At 37.4% G+C, this 20,228-nt stretch overlaps 1 protein-coding gene across 1 annotated transcript; it reads right to left on the bottom strand.

The window, feature by feature from the left end:
• Positions 1 to 13,062: 13,062 nt before the first annotated feature.
• On the bottom strand, positions 13,063 to 19,647 carry Fabp12 (fatty acid binding protein 12). Its single transcript, XM_047527280.1, has 4 exons — positions 19,575 to 19,647; positions 17,727 to 17,899; positions 15,784 to 15,885; positions 13,063 to 13,113 (listed from the first exon to the last, which is right to left on the bottom strand). Exons 1-4 carry the CDS (start codon positions 19,645 to 19,647, stop codon positions 13,063 to 13,065), a joined length of 399 nt encoding a protein of 132 aa, XP_047383236.1.
• Positions 19,648 to 20,228: the final 581 nt, after the last annotated feature.

Below are 20,228 nucleotides of genomic sequence, written 5' to 3'. Positions count from 1 at the left end.
TAAAATGTAAGTTTCTTATAATCTTCCTTGTTTAAACATCCATGAAAAGAGAATAACACAAGAACGCAAGTGAACTATCCTGTCTACCTCCAAGCAGAACAACAGGAGATTTTACTTTGAAGCATAGACCTGCCAATAACAGGGCAGGCAGTTCACTCATTTGGGAAATTCCAGAAAGTCCTTCAAAAAAAAAAATTCCACTGTAATTTAGATTTAGTGAGGAATTACTAGGGAAGGACCAACACTCTCCAGAGAGTTCTGAAAGACTGCACCGAGAAAGTATTACTTGGACTGAATGTTGAAGGATGAACAAGATTTTGTCAGGTAGAGGAGTAGAGTGAAGGTCGGCTAGACAGTGGGCAGAGGAGGGGAGGGGAGAGGAGAGTGTGGCATAGTCACTGGCAGACGCATGTGTGTAAGTAAGAAATAAGTGGGTTTTAGTGCTAAAAGAGCTGAAGGCTGAAGCTCAGGATTGAGCGTCTCTGTTTGGAGAAGGAAGACCTGAGGCGTTGGCTCTGGAGTTGTGGGTCATGCAAAGATGTTTGGCAGCAGCGAGGAAGTCGTCAAATCTTTTTCAGGACAGAAGTTTGTTTTGAAATCAGGTTAAAGTTCTAACAGGATGACTCCAGTGGCAGAGTGGCTTGGTTTGAGTTTCTGGCAAGGTAACCAGGAGACCGACTTAGAACACTATTCCAACCGTCTAAAACAAACACAAGAACGAACAAATGAAGTGGAAGGAGGGTGAATGGGGCGAGGATGAGAGGAGCCCCAGAAGGTAAAGCCATTTGACTAGGATTGCAGAGACAGGCTTCCTGACTTGCGATCCTGTGGTTCCTCATGCTCAGCTCTCTTCACCACTGCACTGTCGTTTGCTTTCATTTGCTTTTCTCAAGAATATATGTCCTTTTATCTCCCATTTTCACACTGCCATTAGCAGTGTTGCTTCTCTGAAATACCACTGCACTAACTGCCTTCTGACATGAGCTGTTTGTAAACTTGTTTAAGATGGACTTTCCTCCCCTGCTGTGAATCTAACTTTGGATGTATCTCTGCTGAAGATTCCCCAAAATACATTAGGTGGGGTGCTCGGACTAAACAGGCCTGTCCTCACCCACTGCTAGAAATTTTGCTCTGATGAGATAAACTATGAAATGCAAAAGCTTTCAAAAGACCCCTTACCTCCTCTCCAGAAGAGCCTGATCCCAAGCAAGGTACAGCAGCAGCTCTGTACATTTCCTTCCCTAGATCCCTACTAAGGTCTTTCTCAAACTTTCCAAGAAGAAACATGAGCTCCCAACCCTCTTAAATCTGTAGAGGAAAAAGAAAAAGAAGAAGCAAAATTTTAAAAAGATATAATTTCTCTCAACCCTCTCCCCATTAATTGCCTACCTCTTAGAGAAAGGGCCAGTCAGGATACTGCTTCTGGAGAGCCTCATTCTCTGATCAATGCCAGAGACCAAAAGACGATGGCAGGGGAAGAATATCGTTCATCTATGGAATTTTTTCTTCTTGAGAGGAGGACTGAGGAAACTGCATCTCTGTCACTACTGTAGTGGTTCACTTATACTAGGTATTTAGTAGTAATTGAATAAATTATGTTGAATTAAAATCACTTTGATTTTTTTTTAAGTTTGTATTGGTCTTTATAGTTTTAGAGAACTTCTCTACTATGTCTTTCTACCCATAATTCTATAATATTACTGGTGAAGGTCTTACTGACCCCATTATATAATCTAAAGTGTGGGTTAAGGTACTTAAGTCAACATCAATACTAACAAGCAGGAAATCCAGGATTCAAACCCAGAGCTTTGACTTGATATTCTCTTCTCTCCAACACTCCCAGGTCCTCCTTGAGACCACTGTCACTAGTGTTGTGTCTGAGGAGCCTAGACTCAGATATGTGTAGATCTTTTCAAATGCTATTGATTGCAAACTGCCACTTTTTGACTGTGATAAAAGTTTTGAAAACTGGAAAAACAGATGAAGAGTACCATTGATGAGATAAACCAAGTTTTTGTCCATCAATCCAGAGTTCAAGAAAATGTGACAGGATTTTTCTTAACATAGGAAGATGGCACAGATTGGTCCCTGATGATGTCCCCACATTTGGGGACCATCTGAGAGTCTTAAACAGATGGGAATCCCAGGATCCACCCAATCCACTGAGTCAGACTTCCTAGGGTTTGAGCCCAGACATCTACATTTTTAAAAATATTCTTAGAAGAGAATAAATAAGAGAAGAAGTGGTATTTAGGGATAAGCGCAGAACCAGACTATCAATAACTAAAAAACTGACAATTTTGTAGAAGAAGGATCTGTTTCAACTCTTTAAGTCACATGAATGTCCCTGAAAATCTTTAGTTTCATCTTAAATGTTTGCATAAAGCAACGTGCGAATAAATAGCAATGGTCATTTATTATTTAAGTTTAATACAATTATAAATAATAAAATGTAAAAGTTTAAAAATAGATTTTGCATATATGTTATCTAGATTATCTATTCTGCCACAAATTATGTTACCAAAACTTTATATTTTCAATATAATTTGAATAAACGAAAATCCTGGTGGAAAAAAAAATATTATGCAGTAAAGTTTGAAAAATCACTGGATGAAGAACTCAGTCACCTAATTTAACCTTTCCAGGCATTTTGGCCAGTTATTTTGTGTGCAAAACAAGATAATAAGACCTTGCCTCCCTAGAGCCAGGAGGCTAGATCTAATTATCTTTTCCTGTACCTCCTGGTTCTGAACCTACCATTCAATTATTTGTTTTTCTCATCAATCATTACTGATAATTCATTCCTACTTCTCTGTGTTTACACGGTTCCCTTCTGCCAAATTTCTTTCTAAAATCCCAGTTCTCATTTAGAATCTATCTCCTCTTGTGAAACTGTCCAACTTTTCACACTTGAATTTTACCTGTCAATTTTTGCACTCTTCTTTTCAGGGGGAAGTGGGGGGAGTCAGGAGGATACCAGGGATTGAACTCAGGGACACTCAACCACTGAGCCACATCCCCAGTCATATTTTTTGTATTTTATTTAGAGACAAGGTCTTACTGAGTTGCTTAGCATCTAGTTTTTGCTGAGACTGGTTTTGAACTTTCAATCCCCCTGCCTCAGCCTCCCAAGCTGCTAGGATTACAGGCATATACCACCTCACACAGCTTCCGCACTCTTGAAACATTTAGGTCCAGATACTGATGAGGCAGCTATGTTTTGTGGTGGCAATCTCTGCTGAGTCTGTTATGACTCCTGTCTTTGGGGCAGAACTGTTCTTGTTGATGACCATGATGTTGACCAATACCGTGTAAGTTATCATTTCTAAATGGCTTTATTATCACTTCACTATGCATGTTTGAATATCATGGAATAGACCCCCTGAAAAGTCTGTTATGAACAGACTTCAAGCTTAGTTTCTAATAGGCCTGAACTCACAGAGATTGGTTTTCATTAGCTACATGCAGTTAACTGTCCAGTATCTATGTATCCAATTCTTCAATTCAGAAAAGTACAAATTATTTCCTAACTACCAAGAGATTTTAATTCAGTTACAAAAAAAATTTTTTTCACTTAATTGAAATAACCGGTCTGCGGCTTATGAGGAAAATAAATGTGCTTAAAATATAATGTTGAGCATGAGAAGAGGGAGGTAAGCAGCAAGTCAGACCTTCCCAAGGTCCCCTGGGGATGGATGGGAACACAGGAGATTATATTTGTGACATTGAAGCAGGCAGCAACTTCCTCCAAAACAAGGCCTCTGCAGGAGGACAAAATCACATCTCTTTAAAACAGCTGAAGTGTATTGGAAGTCCCTGGTCAAGATCCCTTTGATGCAGGATTGCAGTAAAAATCTCTTAATGCTTGCAGGCTTTGCTATTTGATGAATTCATCCATCAATCTCTGTTCTTCACTAAGTTGGCACCAAAAGATGCTTAAATATTATCTAATTGTCCAATGTAATGGATCTAGTGTGGTTTTTTGTTGTTGTTGTTGTTGTTTAACTACCTGTGTTCTTTTATCTTAAACTTTTAAAAATTATGGCATTCAGTTTGAAATTCAAAGGAGAAAACTAATCTCCTAAATAAGCAATTACATAGAGAAATCCAGTCAAAAGATGCTCAACTAGAAGCTGTAGTATATGCAGAGTGGGCCCTGGTGTTTATGGAAGTTCTGCACCCGTTCAAGAAAAACAAATGTCGCAGGGAGAAAGGAATCTTATAACTCTTCCTCAAAGATAACTGCCTTTCAGTGCCTTTCAGTACCTTTCAGTTAAAGTTACCTTAACTTTACCCTTTTCTGCAATTGCTCAAATAACTATCTATCAATGAAATTTGAAACTATAAATTATTTGATCCCATAACTAGTTTTCCTTTTTTCTTTTCATAGCCAGTTTTCTTGACCATTCACCTGATATTGTTTGAGTGTTCCAGAGTGTGTACTATAGGAAAGGAAAGCAGGGAAGGTGGGGACTGGGGAACAAGTAGGGAGCTAGGAAAGCAGTGACATGAAAATTGTTCTAATGGCTAAGATTGAGCAAATAACTAGAAAACAATCAGGAGGTTACATCTGACAGCCCCATTCTTCTAGGAAGTGTGCTAGAATTCATCATTCTAAAAGTATCAGAACCAAAATTTAGTGATGGATGAATTCATCAAATAGCAAAGGTACTGAACATTGTCTGCAAGCACTAAGAGTCTGGAGAAAAGTCAGGTACCTAACTAAAATAACGCTGCAAAGGGCCAAGGCATTAACAGAGCAAAACACTAAAGTCACAGCACATAGGTAGAAGACTGCTCTTAGGAAATAGGGTATAAATGCTTATGACATTTGTAGATTGTGAGAAATAAAAACTGAAAACTTATTAAAAGTGGTAAAGATTAATTTTGAGATAGGAATAAGTTTAATTTCATCAATTGGTTAGTTTGGCATATCCAAGTATATTCCTTTTTGCTTCTTGCATTTTCTTTAGAGTTGAGAGGTAATAGTTTTGGTGTTCCAGCTCCTTAGTAATAATTATAGGCAATACTTACATATGTACCTGCTTTATGTAAAATAAAACATCCAGTCTTCAGAACCCTATAATAGGAACATAATTATTATCCCATTTTTACAGTTGGGTAGACTAAGGTATAGGAATGTTGGGTAACTTGATCAAGATGACCCAGGAACATAGCAGCAGAGTCCCCACACTTCACGGAATGCCAGTGGCAGAGACTACCATTGCTTCTATAGGACAGAAAATACGGCTGTGTGTGCTGACTGACTGATAATACTGATCTATGGGATGCTGCACAGAGGCCCTTGCAGCTGGGAGGGGCATTGCCAATGACATTGCTCTGCCAGTGCATTTCAGGGCGGGGCTCTGTAACGCTTCCATTTTAGAGCCCCATCAACATCCCCGTGAGAATTGTTGCAAGATGACTTACCTTGTGGCGCTCCCTAGGGAATTCAAGCCTGTCGTTATGAAGGGTGAAAAATCCCTTATTCCTCTGAATGAGTAGACAAACTTTATTCCAAATTAAATAGGAATAAGGTAGAATTTAAATATTATCCTACTTTCAATCAGCATTTTATGTGTGTCACATTTTTGTGTGTGCTCCTGAATCTAAAATTCATGTATCTCCTGAATTTAAATATCAACCAAATAGAATGATTTATTTATAGTAGGGAAAGAAAAGTTCTCTGAGGAATCACTTAAGGATGCTTTTATTTTCCTTAAAAAAAACTCTGATTTGTGCTCATGAAGTTGACAGATATTGGCCTCCATTGCTTATGATTAATTGTTTTATATTTGCATAACCTCTGCTTGGATTACACATTTTCATGAGCACTGGGAAAGAATGCACGTCGTCTCTGTCTTCAGAGGTGGAATGGAGCATGGTGCAGGTTCACATGCCTCAGCGCTTGTTCAGGTGTTTGCATTTATGAGTGACTGTACCCCTAGACAACTCTGCTCCCCTGTTGGACTCATCTGCATTCCGTGTCATAAGACCTGCCAAGCATTGAGCTCATCCAGTGTTAGGAAATAACTGAGATGAACATGGTCCTTTTCTCAGCAGTACTTGGCTTTAAAAGGAACTCATATACAAAATGTTGAAGAGCCAAAGAAAATAAATGGTGCCATTATAAGACAGGAGATACCAGAGGGTTGGAAGTACAATGAGAACAGGATTTCTCACTAGCTCTGGAGTTATTCTTCCTAGACCTGTACTAGTCCCTCCTATATGAAAAGCTACTATTAAATAGATGGATATTATGTCCAGGGTCAATCTTTTTTGAGGTTAACCATAATTTTACTCCATTTCCTAAAAATACTTATCTTAATTTATACATTTTACCTTTATAGTTAAGCCTTATAGGCTCTTTTAGAATTCATTAAAAACTGAAAGTGTATTTAAACCTAAGAAGTTGATGATTAAAAAAAATAAAAAGGACCCACCTTTTCACCCAGTTATCCCACTCCTTGGTTTATACCCAAAGGACTTAAAATTGGCATACTACAGTAATACATCAATATCTATAACTGCTCAATTCACAAAAGCTAAATTGTAGAACCAAACTAGATGCCCTTCAACAGATGGATGGATAAAGAAACTGTGGTATATATACAATGAAATATTATTCAGCCATAAAGAATAATAATATAATGGCATCTGCAGATAAATGTATGGAATTGGAGAATATCATACTAAGTGAAATAAGACAATCCCTAAAAACCAAAGGCCGAATGTTTTCCCTGATAAGTGAATGATGATATATTATGGAGGTGGGGGGTAGGGGGTAAGAGAAGAATGGAGGAACCTTATATTACATAAAGGAAAATTAGAGGGGGAGGAGGCAGGGGTATGAAAGATGGAATGAGACAGACATCATTACCCTATGTACAAGTATGATTAAACAAATGATACGAATCTACATTGTGCACAACCATAGAAACAAAAAGATGTACTCCATTTGTGTACAGTGAATCAAAATGCAGTCTGTAAAAGTAAAAAAAAAAATTTTAAAAAATTAAAAAGGCCAGTCACAGCTATACACATAGCAGAATCCCTAAAATTTAAGACTAACCCAGCTATTGGGAAGGCTGCAAAGAAACTAAAGATTTCATACACTGCTGATGGGAATATCCAATAGTCCACACTTTGGAAAACTGACTGTTTCTTTAAAATGAAGCTTGCATTTACTCTATGATCCAGTCATTCCATTCCTCGGTATTCATCTAAGAGAAATGAAAGCATCCACACAAATGTTCAGGGCCTCCCTATTCACAGTACCATACAATTCAAAAACGCATCAATAAGTGAATGGATTGGCAGATTTGTGGCATATCCATACATGAAATACAATAAAAATAAATGAATAATAGATTGGAAAATGTAGCTTTTAATGTACCTAAATCTGACATAGAAAACCTTCTGCAATAAGTGATAAATACAGTAGGTAAGATTAAGCGGTAGACGTAGCATCTTTCAAGAGGCATTTAAAGGAAAGTCTATGTGTACACATAATGAATAATAAATGGAGGGAGAAGAAGCAAGAGAGTTAACACCTCTGACAATCTTATTAATCTTTTCCAGTAAAGAACACGAACATGAAGACCAGAAAGCCAGAAAGATGGAAAGTTTAAAAAAAAAGAAAGAAAAACTGTATATAATAGAAGAAAATTGATCAGGTATAGTTTAACTTAGGGGGAAAAAAACAAATCCTTAGGAGACCCTTTCTACTGTACATAGCACCACCTTGAGGAAAACAATAGGAAATACCGTTTCATGTTTAACAGATCCTGATCCATCCATTGGTTTATTCATTTAGCACTTACTTAGTCCTTCTAGGTATACCAAGCACTGTTCTGGATGCTTGGAACACAACAAAATGAACAGAACACAAAACTGTAAACAAAAATAACCCTACCCCTTGGAGCTCATCTATAAAGAAAAGTAGTAAACCTGTTTTGGTTTTGTAAGTAATATAATTCATTTTAAAAGTGTAGTAAGAATTTAAAGGGCTTTTAAAATCAAAAATTTTAAAACCACCACTGGAGATTTTTTTCTTTTTTAAATGTGTTTTTACAGAAGGGACTTGCACAAATCAGGGATTATTTGCATCATTCCATAGTCAATCTTAAGACTGTTCCAAAAAAACAGTATAGTGAATGCTGTGGCCGGCTCCTTTATCCCATGTTCAGGACTGAGGCACATGTTCCCCTAAGTGCCAGGAGGTGGGCTTCTGAAGGCTCACAGCAGTACCTCATCCCAGAATGACTGCACCTTCACAATGGTCATTGGGGTGTGACTGTCCCTCCCTTCAGCAAGGGGTTTACACTTGGATAAGAGGACTGTGTTTAGCCAAAGTACTTTTCAGTCTTCATTTGTGCCTGGATGGATTCTATTGCTCTTCCAGTTCACTAATCTTTTCTTCTGTCGTTTCTAATTTTTCTTCATTTTATCCAACAAATGCTCTTGCCAGATATTGTATTTTTTGATTCTAGAAATTTTGCTTTCCATTTATCTTATATTCTAATTCATTAAAATTTTCAGCATTTGAGCATATTTGTACATTTTAAAGTCTAATTCCACCATCCTCTCTGTTGTTTCTGGCTTTGTTTCTATTGGCAGGTTTTTTGCCTAATTATACATCCTGTTTTCCTGCTTCTTGTCATGTGTAGCAGTTTTGGATTAGGTGCAGGAATATTATAAATGTATTATTGTTGCATGCCCAGATTTTTGTCGTCTTCCTTTAAAGAGCATTGGCCTATGTTCCTACAGAAATTGAAGCTACTTGCAGATCAGTTTTCTCCTTCCAAGTCTTGTTTTTAAGCTCATAGAACTGATCCTGGCCCTGGTACCATCCTCTTATGTTTTTTCCCAATAAAATAAAAATACTAACTCAAAAACTAAAAGTAGAAACAACATATTAGAGCAATTTCATATAAAAAATTGTTGAAACTGGTGTTGGAGAACTAGAAAAGTTACATGGAGGCAATGCAGAGAGAATAACAGCAGAACTCAGATTTCTGAAGAGACTGCGGTCATACTGCTGAGCTGGTGTATGTTACTCCCAAGTTTATGTGAAGAGGCTGGCGCAAGCGCTGAGTTGACCTAATGTGTCATCCTTCTCTCAGGGATCACTGCTCTTTTTTGCCTAATATTTTGCATCTAGAAGCCTTTGTTCCATATAATTCGTTCATTTTTTGTTGTTTTGGTCAGAAGGGTAAATATGAGCCATGCTACTCCATCTTGATCAGAAAGGGAAGTCTCTAGTTCCTTCCTTTCTCTTTGTATCTTTCTGGTATCAAGAATTGAATCCAGAGGTGCTTGACTACTAAGCCACATTTCCAGCCCTTTTTACTTTTTATTTTGAGACAGGGTCTTGCTAAGTTGCCCAGGCTGGCCTAGAACTTGTGATCCTCCTGCCTCAGCCTGCCAAGTCACTAGGATTATGTGCATGTGCCACTACACCTAGCTTCTAGTGCTTTCTAAATAAATAAATTAACCACATTTGGAGGGATGGTTTTAATTGGTTCTGTCTTGCTGTTTAGTTTTTCAAGTAAATTTGCAAGTTACAATGTTAATGACATGCATCTTTCTAAGACCAAACTCCCATATCGAATTAATCAATAAATATAGTAGAGTTTCTACTACAGTTTGCATCTTGTATAATTGCATCTTATTAGGAAGACACATGATTTGTTAGGCTCTAAATGTTCAAGTATGTGGAGAAGGATTTTGTGATGGTTAATTTTTTTATGTCAACTTGACTGGGCTAAGGGTGACCAGATAGCTGGTAAGACATTATTTCTGGGTGTGTCTGAGAAGATATTTCTAGAAGAGATTAGCATTTGAATTAGTAAACTAAGTAAAAATGATCTCCCCTGACCACTGTAGGCAGGCATCATCCAATCTTCTGAGGGCCTGAATAAAACAAAAAAGGTGGAGGAAGGGTGAATTCTCTCTCCTTGACCTGGGAATCCATCTTCTTCTGCTCTTGAATATTGGGGCTCCCAGTTCTTGGGTCCTTGGACATGGACTGAATTACACCCCTAGCTTTCCTGGGTCTCCAGTTTGAAGATGGCAAATCATAAGACTTTGCCTCCATAATCACATGAACCAATTTCCATAATAAATCTCCTTGTGTATATATATCTTTTATATCTTAGGTTCCTTAATGTCCTAAATAAATTATTACTTTTAACTGAATGATGTAAACTGCATCAAACCTGCAGCACAGAAGGATAAACTCAAAGTTTCCAAAAAGAATGGGCAAGAGTACATCTGTGCTTCTCTGTCCAAACTGAAGTCCTCACAGTTACTGCATCTGTCCACCTGCTGCTAGTTGCCTTCCGTCCTGGGTAGGGTTTATTCACTAAGAAAGTGGTGTTAGATCTTTCTCTCCAGGCGGAAACATCTCTGTTGCTTATAAATCCCTCAAGGTTAGCTTGCCCACGTGATAACTTTCTGCTATTGTTTTGATCTGGATGTCCCCCTAAATGCCTGTGTATTAAAAGCTTGATTGTTGAGGTGGCACTATGGATTGGGAGGTGGTGGAACATTTAGGGTGGGGCCTAGTGGGAGTTCTTTAGGTAATTGGGGCTGTGCCCTTGAAAGGGATTGAGGGACCCTGGTGTCTTCTCTTCATTCTCTTACTTCAGCCATAAAAGCAAGCAGTTTTGCTCTGCTGTGCTCTCATGATGATGTGTTTCCTTGCCACAGAACCAAAACCATGGTACCAACTGATCATGGACTGGAACCTCCAAAACTCTGAGCCAAAATAAGCCTTTTCTCTTTCTAAGTTATTTCCAATATCTGCCAATATCTGTTTAGTGACAGAAGACTGACTAACATATAGCATAGCACTTCTTTCCTGAGTCCAAGGGCACCAAACATAAGTTAGTTCTCCTTTTATCAGCAGTTCTCATACAGAGCCTGGTACGTAGTGGATGTGTTGCAAATCTGAATTCCGATGTCATTTTGGAGCAGTGGTATGTCTTGTTCAATTTGGTTAGATCAGTTGCCTGACCATCCCAGAGCCACAATCAGCCATAGCGAATGACTTTGTTTTAATGATTCTCAACTGCATAAGTAAGTGGGAAGATGGTGAGTATGCACTTTATATCTGCTGAAACATCTTTGGTTACTGTTGTATGTGTGTGTGTTTTTAATACCCACGTCTCTGGACTTTATCAGATCATTGACAATAAAATCATGATTATCAAATATCTGGCTCTTGCTTGCACTTGCTCATGCAAAACTCCAGCCCTTGCAAGGTCTACATGTTCTCATTCCCACCCACCAGGTGTCCTGTGAATTATCAGGGATATCTCTCCTGTGTTCTCCTAGAACTAACACTTTTCTATAAGGCTTCACGTACTGCATCCTGCTGCCCACAAGAATATCTCCATTACCATAGCAGGAGGACACTCTAATACTAAAGCTAAGAGCAACTTGTCCTAAAGTCTCCCCATAGTCACTGTCCTCGAAGGTATCAGAACAACTCTGAGCTCCATTCTGTAGGGAGAGAAAGGATCTCTTTCCTCTCTGTGCAGGAATCTGTTATCTGGGCTCTGCAGCAGAATTGCTCATGCCCACAGCCACATCCTGGGCACAGAACATGATCCTTTAACCTCTGCTTGGAATCTCTGTCCTGTCCAAGAAGCTCAGGGAGACAAAAGTCTTTCTATGCTTTTCATTGTCATCTTCATCAATTCATCATGCTAAAAAATAAGCTTCTCTTATTTCTATCAGAATACCAAGATACCCTGTAACTATTTCACACAAATAAGCAGTGATAAGCCACAGGTTCAAATGGTCAAACACTATGTCCACACCTGGACTGAGCTGTTGCATCCTGCCACACATTTTCAAATAAAGGGACGTTTGTTTATTCATTTCTTTGATGCAGTGTTACCTTTGATTCCTGCTTGTACACTGAGAACTTGGTTCTACCTAATGACTCTGATCTATTTTTCTCTTCGTTATGGTTTTGAAGCTAACATTGGGAAAACAGGAATTCTGGTTCCTGTTCTTTCAGAAACCCTCTGGGTGATATTGAAACAGTTAACTGATTCGAATCCATTTCCCTGATTGATCTACAAGGTTTCTACAATCCCTCTCAGGTCTAATATTGTGAGGTTTGGTGTGAATAAAACAATATACTGTAGTGGCGCCCTTCCTCCATCAATGCAGCTTAACTAAGCTTCTCCAGAGAAGACCCTCACCATGATTGTTCCCGTTAACAAAACCTCAGTCAAGATCTCTGCAGAAGGGCTCAAAGTGGTTAGATGCCCTATTTCCTGTTGCTCTTCTCTGTCTTACGAAAGCTAAGTTTAACCATGGACTTTATGTTACTCTTCCTTTTGTGGTAAAATGTATAATATGAGAAAAAAAAATGGAACAAAAAGCACTTGTCATGTAAAACCTCCAAGCCCCTCCTCCCACTGGATATAAAGTTCAAAAAATTTCCAAAATCTTCATCCAGAGAATTTTAGGTCATAGCCCTTTCTGGTCTGACCTCCTTCCTGAAAATTCCTTGGGTGTCCAGTCTTGTCTATCCTACTTCAATACCCTTTTGTCCTGATGGCTTTCAGTGAGGATGGAAGTGGTTTTGGGTATTCTCTGTAATAGTAGTTAGTCATCAGTGTGTCAGTTACTGCCTTACTCTAAACTTGTGTCTTTCAGATATAACTGTCAGGTAACCTGTGAGGAACATTAAGCCCTAAGTAGTTCGTTAAAAAGTAAGGATTTTTTCAATGTCATGAAGATTGTGTTGAATTTGAAAGATGGACATAATATGCCTAACTAGAAAAACATCAGTATGAAGAGCCTCTCTGAATATATGATCCTAGCCCTGTATTGAACAGGGTATAGCGTCCTGCTTTCTCATAGCTGACAATACCAAGGTACTACATAATGTAGACATTCTTAACAGGGAAACCAAAATCATTGATATTTGTGTAAATAAAGGCTCACTCATATTAACATTTAACTTTGGAGTTTGATTCAAACAACTTCAGCAGTTTGGATCACAGTTTGGGAGCGCCAAGAGCGTGAGACTGAGTATGTTTATACTCTCTCATATGTCCGAGTACAGATGACATTGTTCACGGCACTTTCCTAGAAGACAAAAGAAGGAAGAATTATTTCAGTATTATTAAGGAAATTAACACCTAGAAAAATATAAACTAAGTGCTGTCCATACATGACATTGCTTAAAAATCTTGAAAAGATATATATATATATATATGTATATGATATACAAAGATATGATTTGTCATATATATGGTATGTAGGTATATAGTATATATATATAATATATATTGATACACATATGAAGAAAGTAAGGCATACATTTGGAATCTGAAGTCTTAATTCAAGTATTCTAAATGCTTACATTGAGGCATTTTTTCTATTTTACATGCTTTGTTTATCAGACAGTAATACCAACTTACATCAATACCTCATTTTATGGTTTCAGAACACTGATATATATTTAATGCTCCCAGAAAACCTGTGAAGGTACTGTCTACATCTTGAAGGCAAGGAATCTGAATTTTGAGAAGGTTAAATGACTTGTCCAAAGTCACGTACATACCGAATGGCAGAGATAGAAATCCACATCTTTGGATCCTGAGTCAACCGTTCTCTTAATGAACTCTCTGTTTTTTGACTATTTATTGAACTATTTATTTGCCTGTTTATTGGTTAATGTCATTAAAAGAATCAATACAATCTGTCATTCTTCTTTTTGTGGGGAGGGCGGTTACCAGGGATTGAACTCAGGGGCACTTGACCACTGAGCCACATCCCCAGCCCTATTTTGTATTTTATTTAGAGACAGGGTCTCACTGAGTTGCTTAGCACCTTGCTTTTGCTGAGGCTGGCTTTAAACTCTCGATCCTCCTGCCTTGACCTCCTGAGGAAAATCACTCATTCTTGATCCTCCCATTCTAATGTAGTCTTCATTGTAGAAAGAGAAAAAAATTCCCCATTAAGATTAGAAACGATCAGCAATGTGAAGAGAGAACCTACAGAGAGGGAGAAATTCTTTGCCTCTCATACTTCAGATAGAGCACTAATTTCCAGAATGTATAAAGAACTCAAAAAACACTACACCAAGAATACAAATAATCCAATCAACAAATGGGCTAAGGAAATGAACAGACACTTCACAGAAGAAGATCTACACGCAATCAACAGATATATGAAAAAATGTTCAACATCTCTAATAATAAGAGAAATGCAAATCAAAACTACACTAAGATTCCATCTCACCCCAATTAGAATGGTGATTATCAAGAACACAAGCAACAATAGTTGTTGGTGAGGATGGGGAGAAATAGGTACACTCATACATTGCTGGTGGGGTTGCAAATTAGTGCAGTCACTCTGGAAAGCAGTATGGAGATTCCTCAGAAAGCTTGGAATGGAACCATCATTTGACCCAGCTATCCCTCTCCTCGGCCTATACCCAAAAGACTTAAAATCAATATACTACAGAGATACAGCCACATCAATGTTCATAGCTGCTCAATTCACAATAGCCAGATTGTGGAACCAACCTAGATGTCCTTCAATTGATGAATGGATAAAGAAACATACATACACACACAGTGGACTATTACTCAATCATAAAGAATGATAAAATTATGGCATTTGCAGGCAAATGGATGAAATTGGAGAATATCATGCTAAGTGAGATAAGTCAATCTCAAAAAAACCAAAGGATGAATGATCTCACTGATAAGCGGATGATGACACATAAGGGGGGTGGGAGGGGGGCAAAAATGGAGGAAGGAAGAACTGTATAGCGGGAAAAGAGGGGTGGGAGGGGTGGGGGGGAAGGGAAAAAATAACAGAATGAATCAAACAACATTACCCTATGTAAATTTATGATTACAAAAATGGTATGCCTTTACTCCACGTACAGAGAAACATGTATCCCATTTGTTTACAATAAAAAAAGTCAGTCAAACAAAAAAAAAAAAGATTAGATTGTTTTTGTTTACCTCCACACAAATTTTCCATTTTTCCTTTAAACTATTTTATATTTTGCTTAAAAATTATCTTTTTATTCATTTTGGTGGAGGTGGGGTTTGGGAGGAGGACTTCTATCCACTCTATAGAAGTAAGAAAGATGACCAGAGAATCATAAGGGGGAGCAGAAGGGACTCAAAAGAGTGCTAACTGGATTTAAGCCTACTGGGTTTTAATCCCAACAGTAACACACTTTTCTAACTGTATAGTTTCCTCATCTGTCAAAAGACTAATAAGTCTGACTTCACAGCATTATTGTGATGATTGGATAAATATATAAAAACATGGAGACATGTTAATGGCATGTTTTGGTTCTTACCAGTGTTACCTCATCCATGTGCCAGGAAGACCCACTTCAATGACACACCCCTAGCACAAATGTTCCTTTTATGCTTTTGTTTGTTGTTGATTTGGAAAAACAGCGAGACATTAATCCTGGTATAGGGTGGAGGGTTGGCAACAACCTTAGTCCCTACTGAAATCTTTGTTGCACAAATTCATGCTTGCTTTAGTTTATGCATGAATTGAAGAATTGGGCAACACAATTTTCTAAGTCTTTAGATTTTTTAGTATCTCAAGCATACACATTTTATAATATTTATGATCTAACAATATTTTCAATCAATTCTGAAAAAGTAAGAGTGAAAAAGAAAAATGGCTTTATTTTCATTGTCTTAGATCGAGTTACTTGGGTGATTTCACCTTAGGTATCACCACAGGAGAGAGAACAGGAAGGCAGTATTCACTCACCACCACCATTTTTCCATCCACCAGCTTCCTCCGAATGGTGGTTTCCTTGCCATTCCAGTCCTGAACTTGGACCAAAGTGTCATTATCTAAGGTCACCGTACTCTGAAAAACAAGCCAAACAAAATTCAGATCCAATCGTCACATTTGAACACTAACATGTGATCAAGTGTTCAAGTCTCTTTAGCTATCGATACTTTCAAGTAGTTTTAGGATGGTATTTACAAACCCATTAATTTTAAGACATTTTTAGCAATAATTCTGTTGACTGATTCTTCTGGGGGAAATGCTTTATAAGAGTAAAAACATAATAACTTGAACTCTTTATCTCTTACTGTATAAGGTACTATCTTTTTGTGTAAAGAATCCCAATCAAGTTTCAACTTTAAAAATATGTGAAGCTAATTCACACTCCCATTGTTAAGAGCCTACCTAAAGGTGAACATTTTCCTTTTCTTTTCTGACCTCAACAATATTTTAAAGATTTTTAAATTACAGTTGTTCTCTTTTTTAAATTTAGCACAGACATCTTGATTCAACATTTTACATTGTATAGAAATTACAAGTCTCATATTTGTTTAGTAAATATCTTTTGAAATGGTATGGCAGTTCCTTTTATCAGGATATTGCCTTCCACAGAGATGAACAATCTCGTATCAAGTTCATTCAGTCAAGCAACAAGTATTCACTGATCAACTATTATGTACCAAGTATTGGATTCTGTGAAACGAATGAGAAACATCTTTGAAATTTTCACATTCTTGTGTGGGGAATCAGACAACAAACAGAAAACAAGGTAAAATATGTTGTGTTAGTTAGTTTTATGTCACTGTGGTCAAAATACTGGAAAAGAACAACTTAGAGGAGGAAAGTTTATTTTGACTCATGGTTTCAAAGGTTCAGTCCATGATAGGTCAACCCGATTGCTCTGAACCCAAGTTGAGGCAGAACACCATGGCAAAAGGGCAAAGTGGAGATGCATCCTTCATTCACAGTGGCCAAGAAGCAGAGAGCGTGAGGGGAAGGGGATACAGGGAAGATGTGCCCTTCCAGGGCAGGACTCCAGAGACCCACTTCCTCTAGCCATGCCCCACCTGCCCACAATCACCAACCAGTCAGTCCATTCAGCTCTCATAATCCAATGAGTTCACCTCTGAATATTCCTGCATTAACACAAGACCTTTGGGGAGACACCTCATACCCAAGCAATACAATATGTATCATAAGTAAATGACATGTTCCAATTGGAACCCATGAGATATGAATAAAAACTGTCACTTTCAGGTTGAGACAATAAAAAGCCTGGAGTCTCTTTGTCTTGACCAAAGAGACCACAAGTTTGAGATTATGCAGTTATGAGGTAGTTGAATGTCTGCTGACATGGATGCCTGAGAGATTGAGAGGTAGATACTCCACACACACACACGCAAACTTTTTCAACACCGCCCCAACATTTCCTATGTACTCTTTGTTAGAAATACTTCTCCATTGTGTTAAGACACAGAGAGCTAGTGACTCATTTGTTAAAGGATCATAACCTTGCCTGTACCAGCTAATACAAGTTTCTTTCATTGAGGTTCTACGTGTGCAAAACGACCAAAGGAAAACTTCTGTTTCTGACACAACTAAATACTATTCTAGGAAAACGATTCCCAGAATGTGGTTCTGCTAAGCATCTGCATCAGAATCATTATTTAAAAAATGCAATTTTCAGGTGCCCACCACAGACTTCAGTAACCCTGGAATGGGACTGAGCAGGAGGCATTTTCTGGGAAAATTCCTGGGAGATTGTAATGTATACTAACATTCAACATCCTCAGATTTGGGTTCTAACCAGAGGTTTATCTAATAAAGACTTTATCTATATTTGCTACTACCGCTTACTTAGGACTGTTTCTAATAAGCATCCTTATGAAAGTTATCTGAAAGACTGTTGCAGGTCTCACCTTGGTTTTTTGGCCACCTGGTGTGGTTTCTTCAAATTCTTCTCCCAGTTTAAAGGAGATCTTATTATTCTTAAAGATGCTTTTGGTTTTTATGGTGATCACATCTCCATTTGTACTGATGGTCACAGTGGGTTTTGCCAGACGGCCCAGTTTCCGGTTGGCTCTTCCTATTCCTGGAAAACAGATGAATGAACATATAGTTAAATCTGTTGTTGGTTTCAATCACTCATATTGTTCGTTTAATTCTTTCTAAAGAGAGGTCTGTGAGTTAAACAAATTCTCCTTCTGCCCCCACTTTTTTTTTTCAGTACTGGGGATCAAACCCAGGGCCTTGTACGTGCTAGGTAAGTGCTCGACCACTGAGTTACATCCCCAATCCTAAAGTTGAGTTAAACAGATTTTAATGCTGCATGAATACAAATATCTAAAAGTTAGTAGCTCCACCACTACATAATAATATCCATTACTTTGACAAAAAAAAAAGCAGTCTCCAATTTTTGTTTAGTGGTTGTTTTGTTTCTCTAATTCAAAAGTTAGTTATTAATCTTGTTGATTCAAAGATCCCTTTGAATATCTGATTAAAGATATGAACCATCTCCCTATTTAAAAATATAACTATTTCACATACAAACAAAATACTTTGGTATGGACTCTTCCAGATCTTTAGTTCTTTGCTTAACATTCATTTATAGGGTTCATTTTTTTCTATTATGAATGTTTTATTTTAAAATACATGTAACACAAGTTTACCATTTTAACCATTTTAAATGTATGATTGAGGCACTGTAAGTACATAAATTACCTCCACTATATATGAGGTTTTTAAAATATAATTATATATATTGTTCTTCAACTTTCCTTTTCCCCTTATCTGTGTGTCTGGAAGACCACTGATATAAGTATGTACAGATGTAAATTTTTCATAGCAGCCTAATATTCCATAGCATGTACATATCTAAGTTTGTTTTCTCTATCCCTCGTTGGTGATCATTTGGTTTGCTTACATTTTTGTTATTACAAATAATTCTGCAGTGAATATCTTTGCACATACAGTTTTATGGCAGCTTGTGTGGGAATATTTCAAGTAGAAATAGAATTCCATACATAGTAATACTAAAGGTAAATTTCTAAGAGAAGATAAATTATGGAAATACTATAACTTGGTTCATAAACTTCATGCTGTAAAACATTATCACAAGATGTGATAGATTGGATATGGATACTGAAGTCATTCACATCCTAATCCTGGAACCTGTGAATGTTACTCTAAATGCCAGAGGGAATTTTTCACGTGTAGTTAATTTAAGGATCTAGAGATGGGGAGATTATCCTGCATTATCTGAGTGGACCCTAAAGGTAATCACAAGTTTCCTTGTAAGAGAAGAAAAGGTGAATGTTAGACATCAGAAGGAAAGAGGACAAAATGAAAAATGAGTGCAAAAATTCAAGTGTTATCACCACACACAAAAGAATATCAATGGTTATTGGAAGCTGGAAAATAAGATCTATTTTGAAGATTCGCTAAAAATTAGAGCAGATGGCCATAAAATAATTGTTTTTAAAAGTAATTGTGTCTTTTTGTTTTAAATTGTTTATTAAAATCATTTGCTGTTTAGTAAATGGGCATATATGTACTTTGTTTATATAAAACCATGGGACATTACATGAGGGATTATGTCAGTTCCAACTTGGTTTTGCACAAATCTGCATCCTAAGGTAAAAACAGTATTATTTTTCCCATGTGAAAAATTAGGAGCCCGGGATTAATTCTATTTAATAAAGAGCAAACTAGGTGCTATCAAAACTCCCATTAATGCTAGATATGCTATAGAAATAAACATGGCTTACCCATTTCCTTCATGTATTTTTCGAAATTTTCACAAGAAATCGATTTCCATTTCCCTTGGAGCTGATCCACCATTTTGTCTGAGATAAGTTGATCTCACAGAAAAATGGCTTCATATGGATGTGTGTTGGTAATCCCTGAAATAGTATTGGAACCTATTTTTAATACAATTCTGGGTAGACAGAGCAATGAGAACAATCAGGAGGGAAAAAAATGAGAAACTCTTAATCCTTGTGGTTTTCCTTAATACAATTTAAATCAGAAAAGCTCTCTTAAATGTAAATAAGTCAGGATGGAAGTGGAAAGATGGTAGTTTTACCAGGACTTGTAGCACTAACAAAGGACCACAGCTAGATGCCATTCCCTTTCCTAGGACCTGCCACGCCCACACAGGTGTCTGGGCACCTCTGATTATGCTATAGAGTGCTGTGCTTCAGGTCTCTCTCTGTCTCTGACAAAGGATGATTCAGAAAACAAACAAACAACAACAAACATACCAATTTGACTGTTTGGTGATTTTATATTCTCCTTCTTGATAATATGAAGTAATACATACATGGTATTTCATAATTGAAGTAAAAAGTCAAGATTGGTCAGGACTAGAATAAACATTTTGAGCAACATGTATACTGAATAAGAGATGGGGATAGAGGAAA

The sequence above is a fragment of the Sciurus carolinensis genome, chromosome 1 (genome assembly GCF_902686445.1).
Source record: "Sciurus carolinensis chromosome 1, mSciCar1.2, whole genome shotgun sequence".
Lineage (NCBI taxonomy): Eukaryota > Metazoa > Chordata > Mammalia > Rodentia > Sciuridae > Sciurus > Sciurus carolinensis.
This window is presented reverse-complemented; position numbering and strand designations above follow the sequence as displayed.

What these genes read in the sequence shown, in the direction of transcription:
- Fabp12 (XM_047527280.1), bottom strand. Translation starts at nt 19,647, where the DNA reads ATGGTGGATCAGCTCCAAGGGAAATGGAAATCGATTTCTTGTGAAAAT. An exon ending in AAAATACATGAAGGAAATGG is followed by an intron (nt 17,900 to 19,574) that starts GTAAGCCATGTT and finishes TCTGTTTTCCAG; the next exon opens with GAATAGGAAGAGCCAACCGG. An exon ending in CAGGTGGCCAAAAAACCAAG is followed by an intron (nt 15,886 to 17,726) that starts GTGAGACCTGCA and finishes CTTGTTTTTCAG; the next exon opens with AGTACGGTGACCTTAGATAA.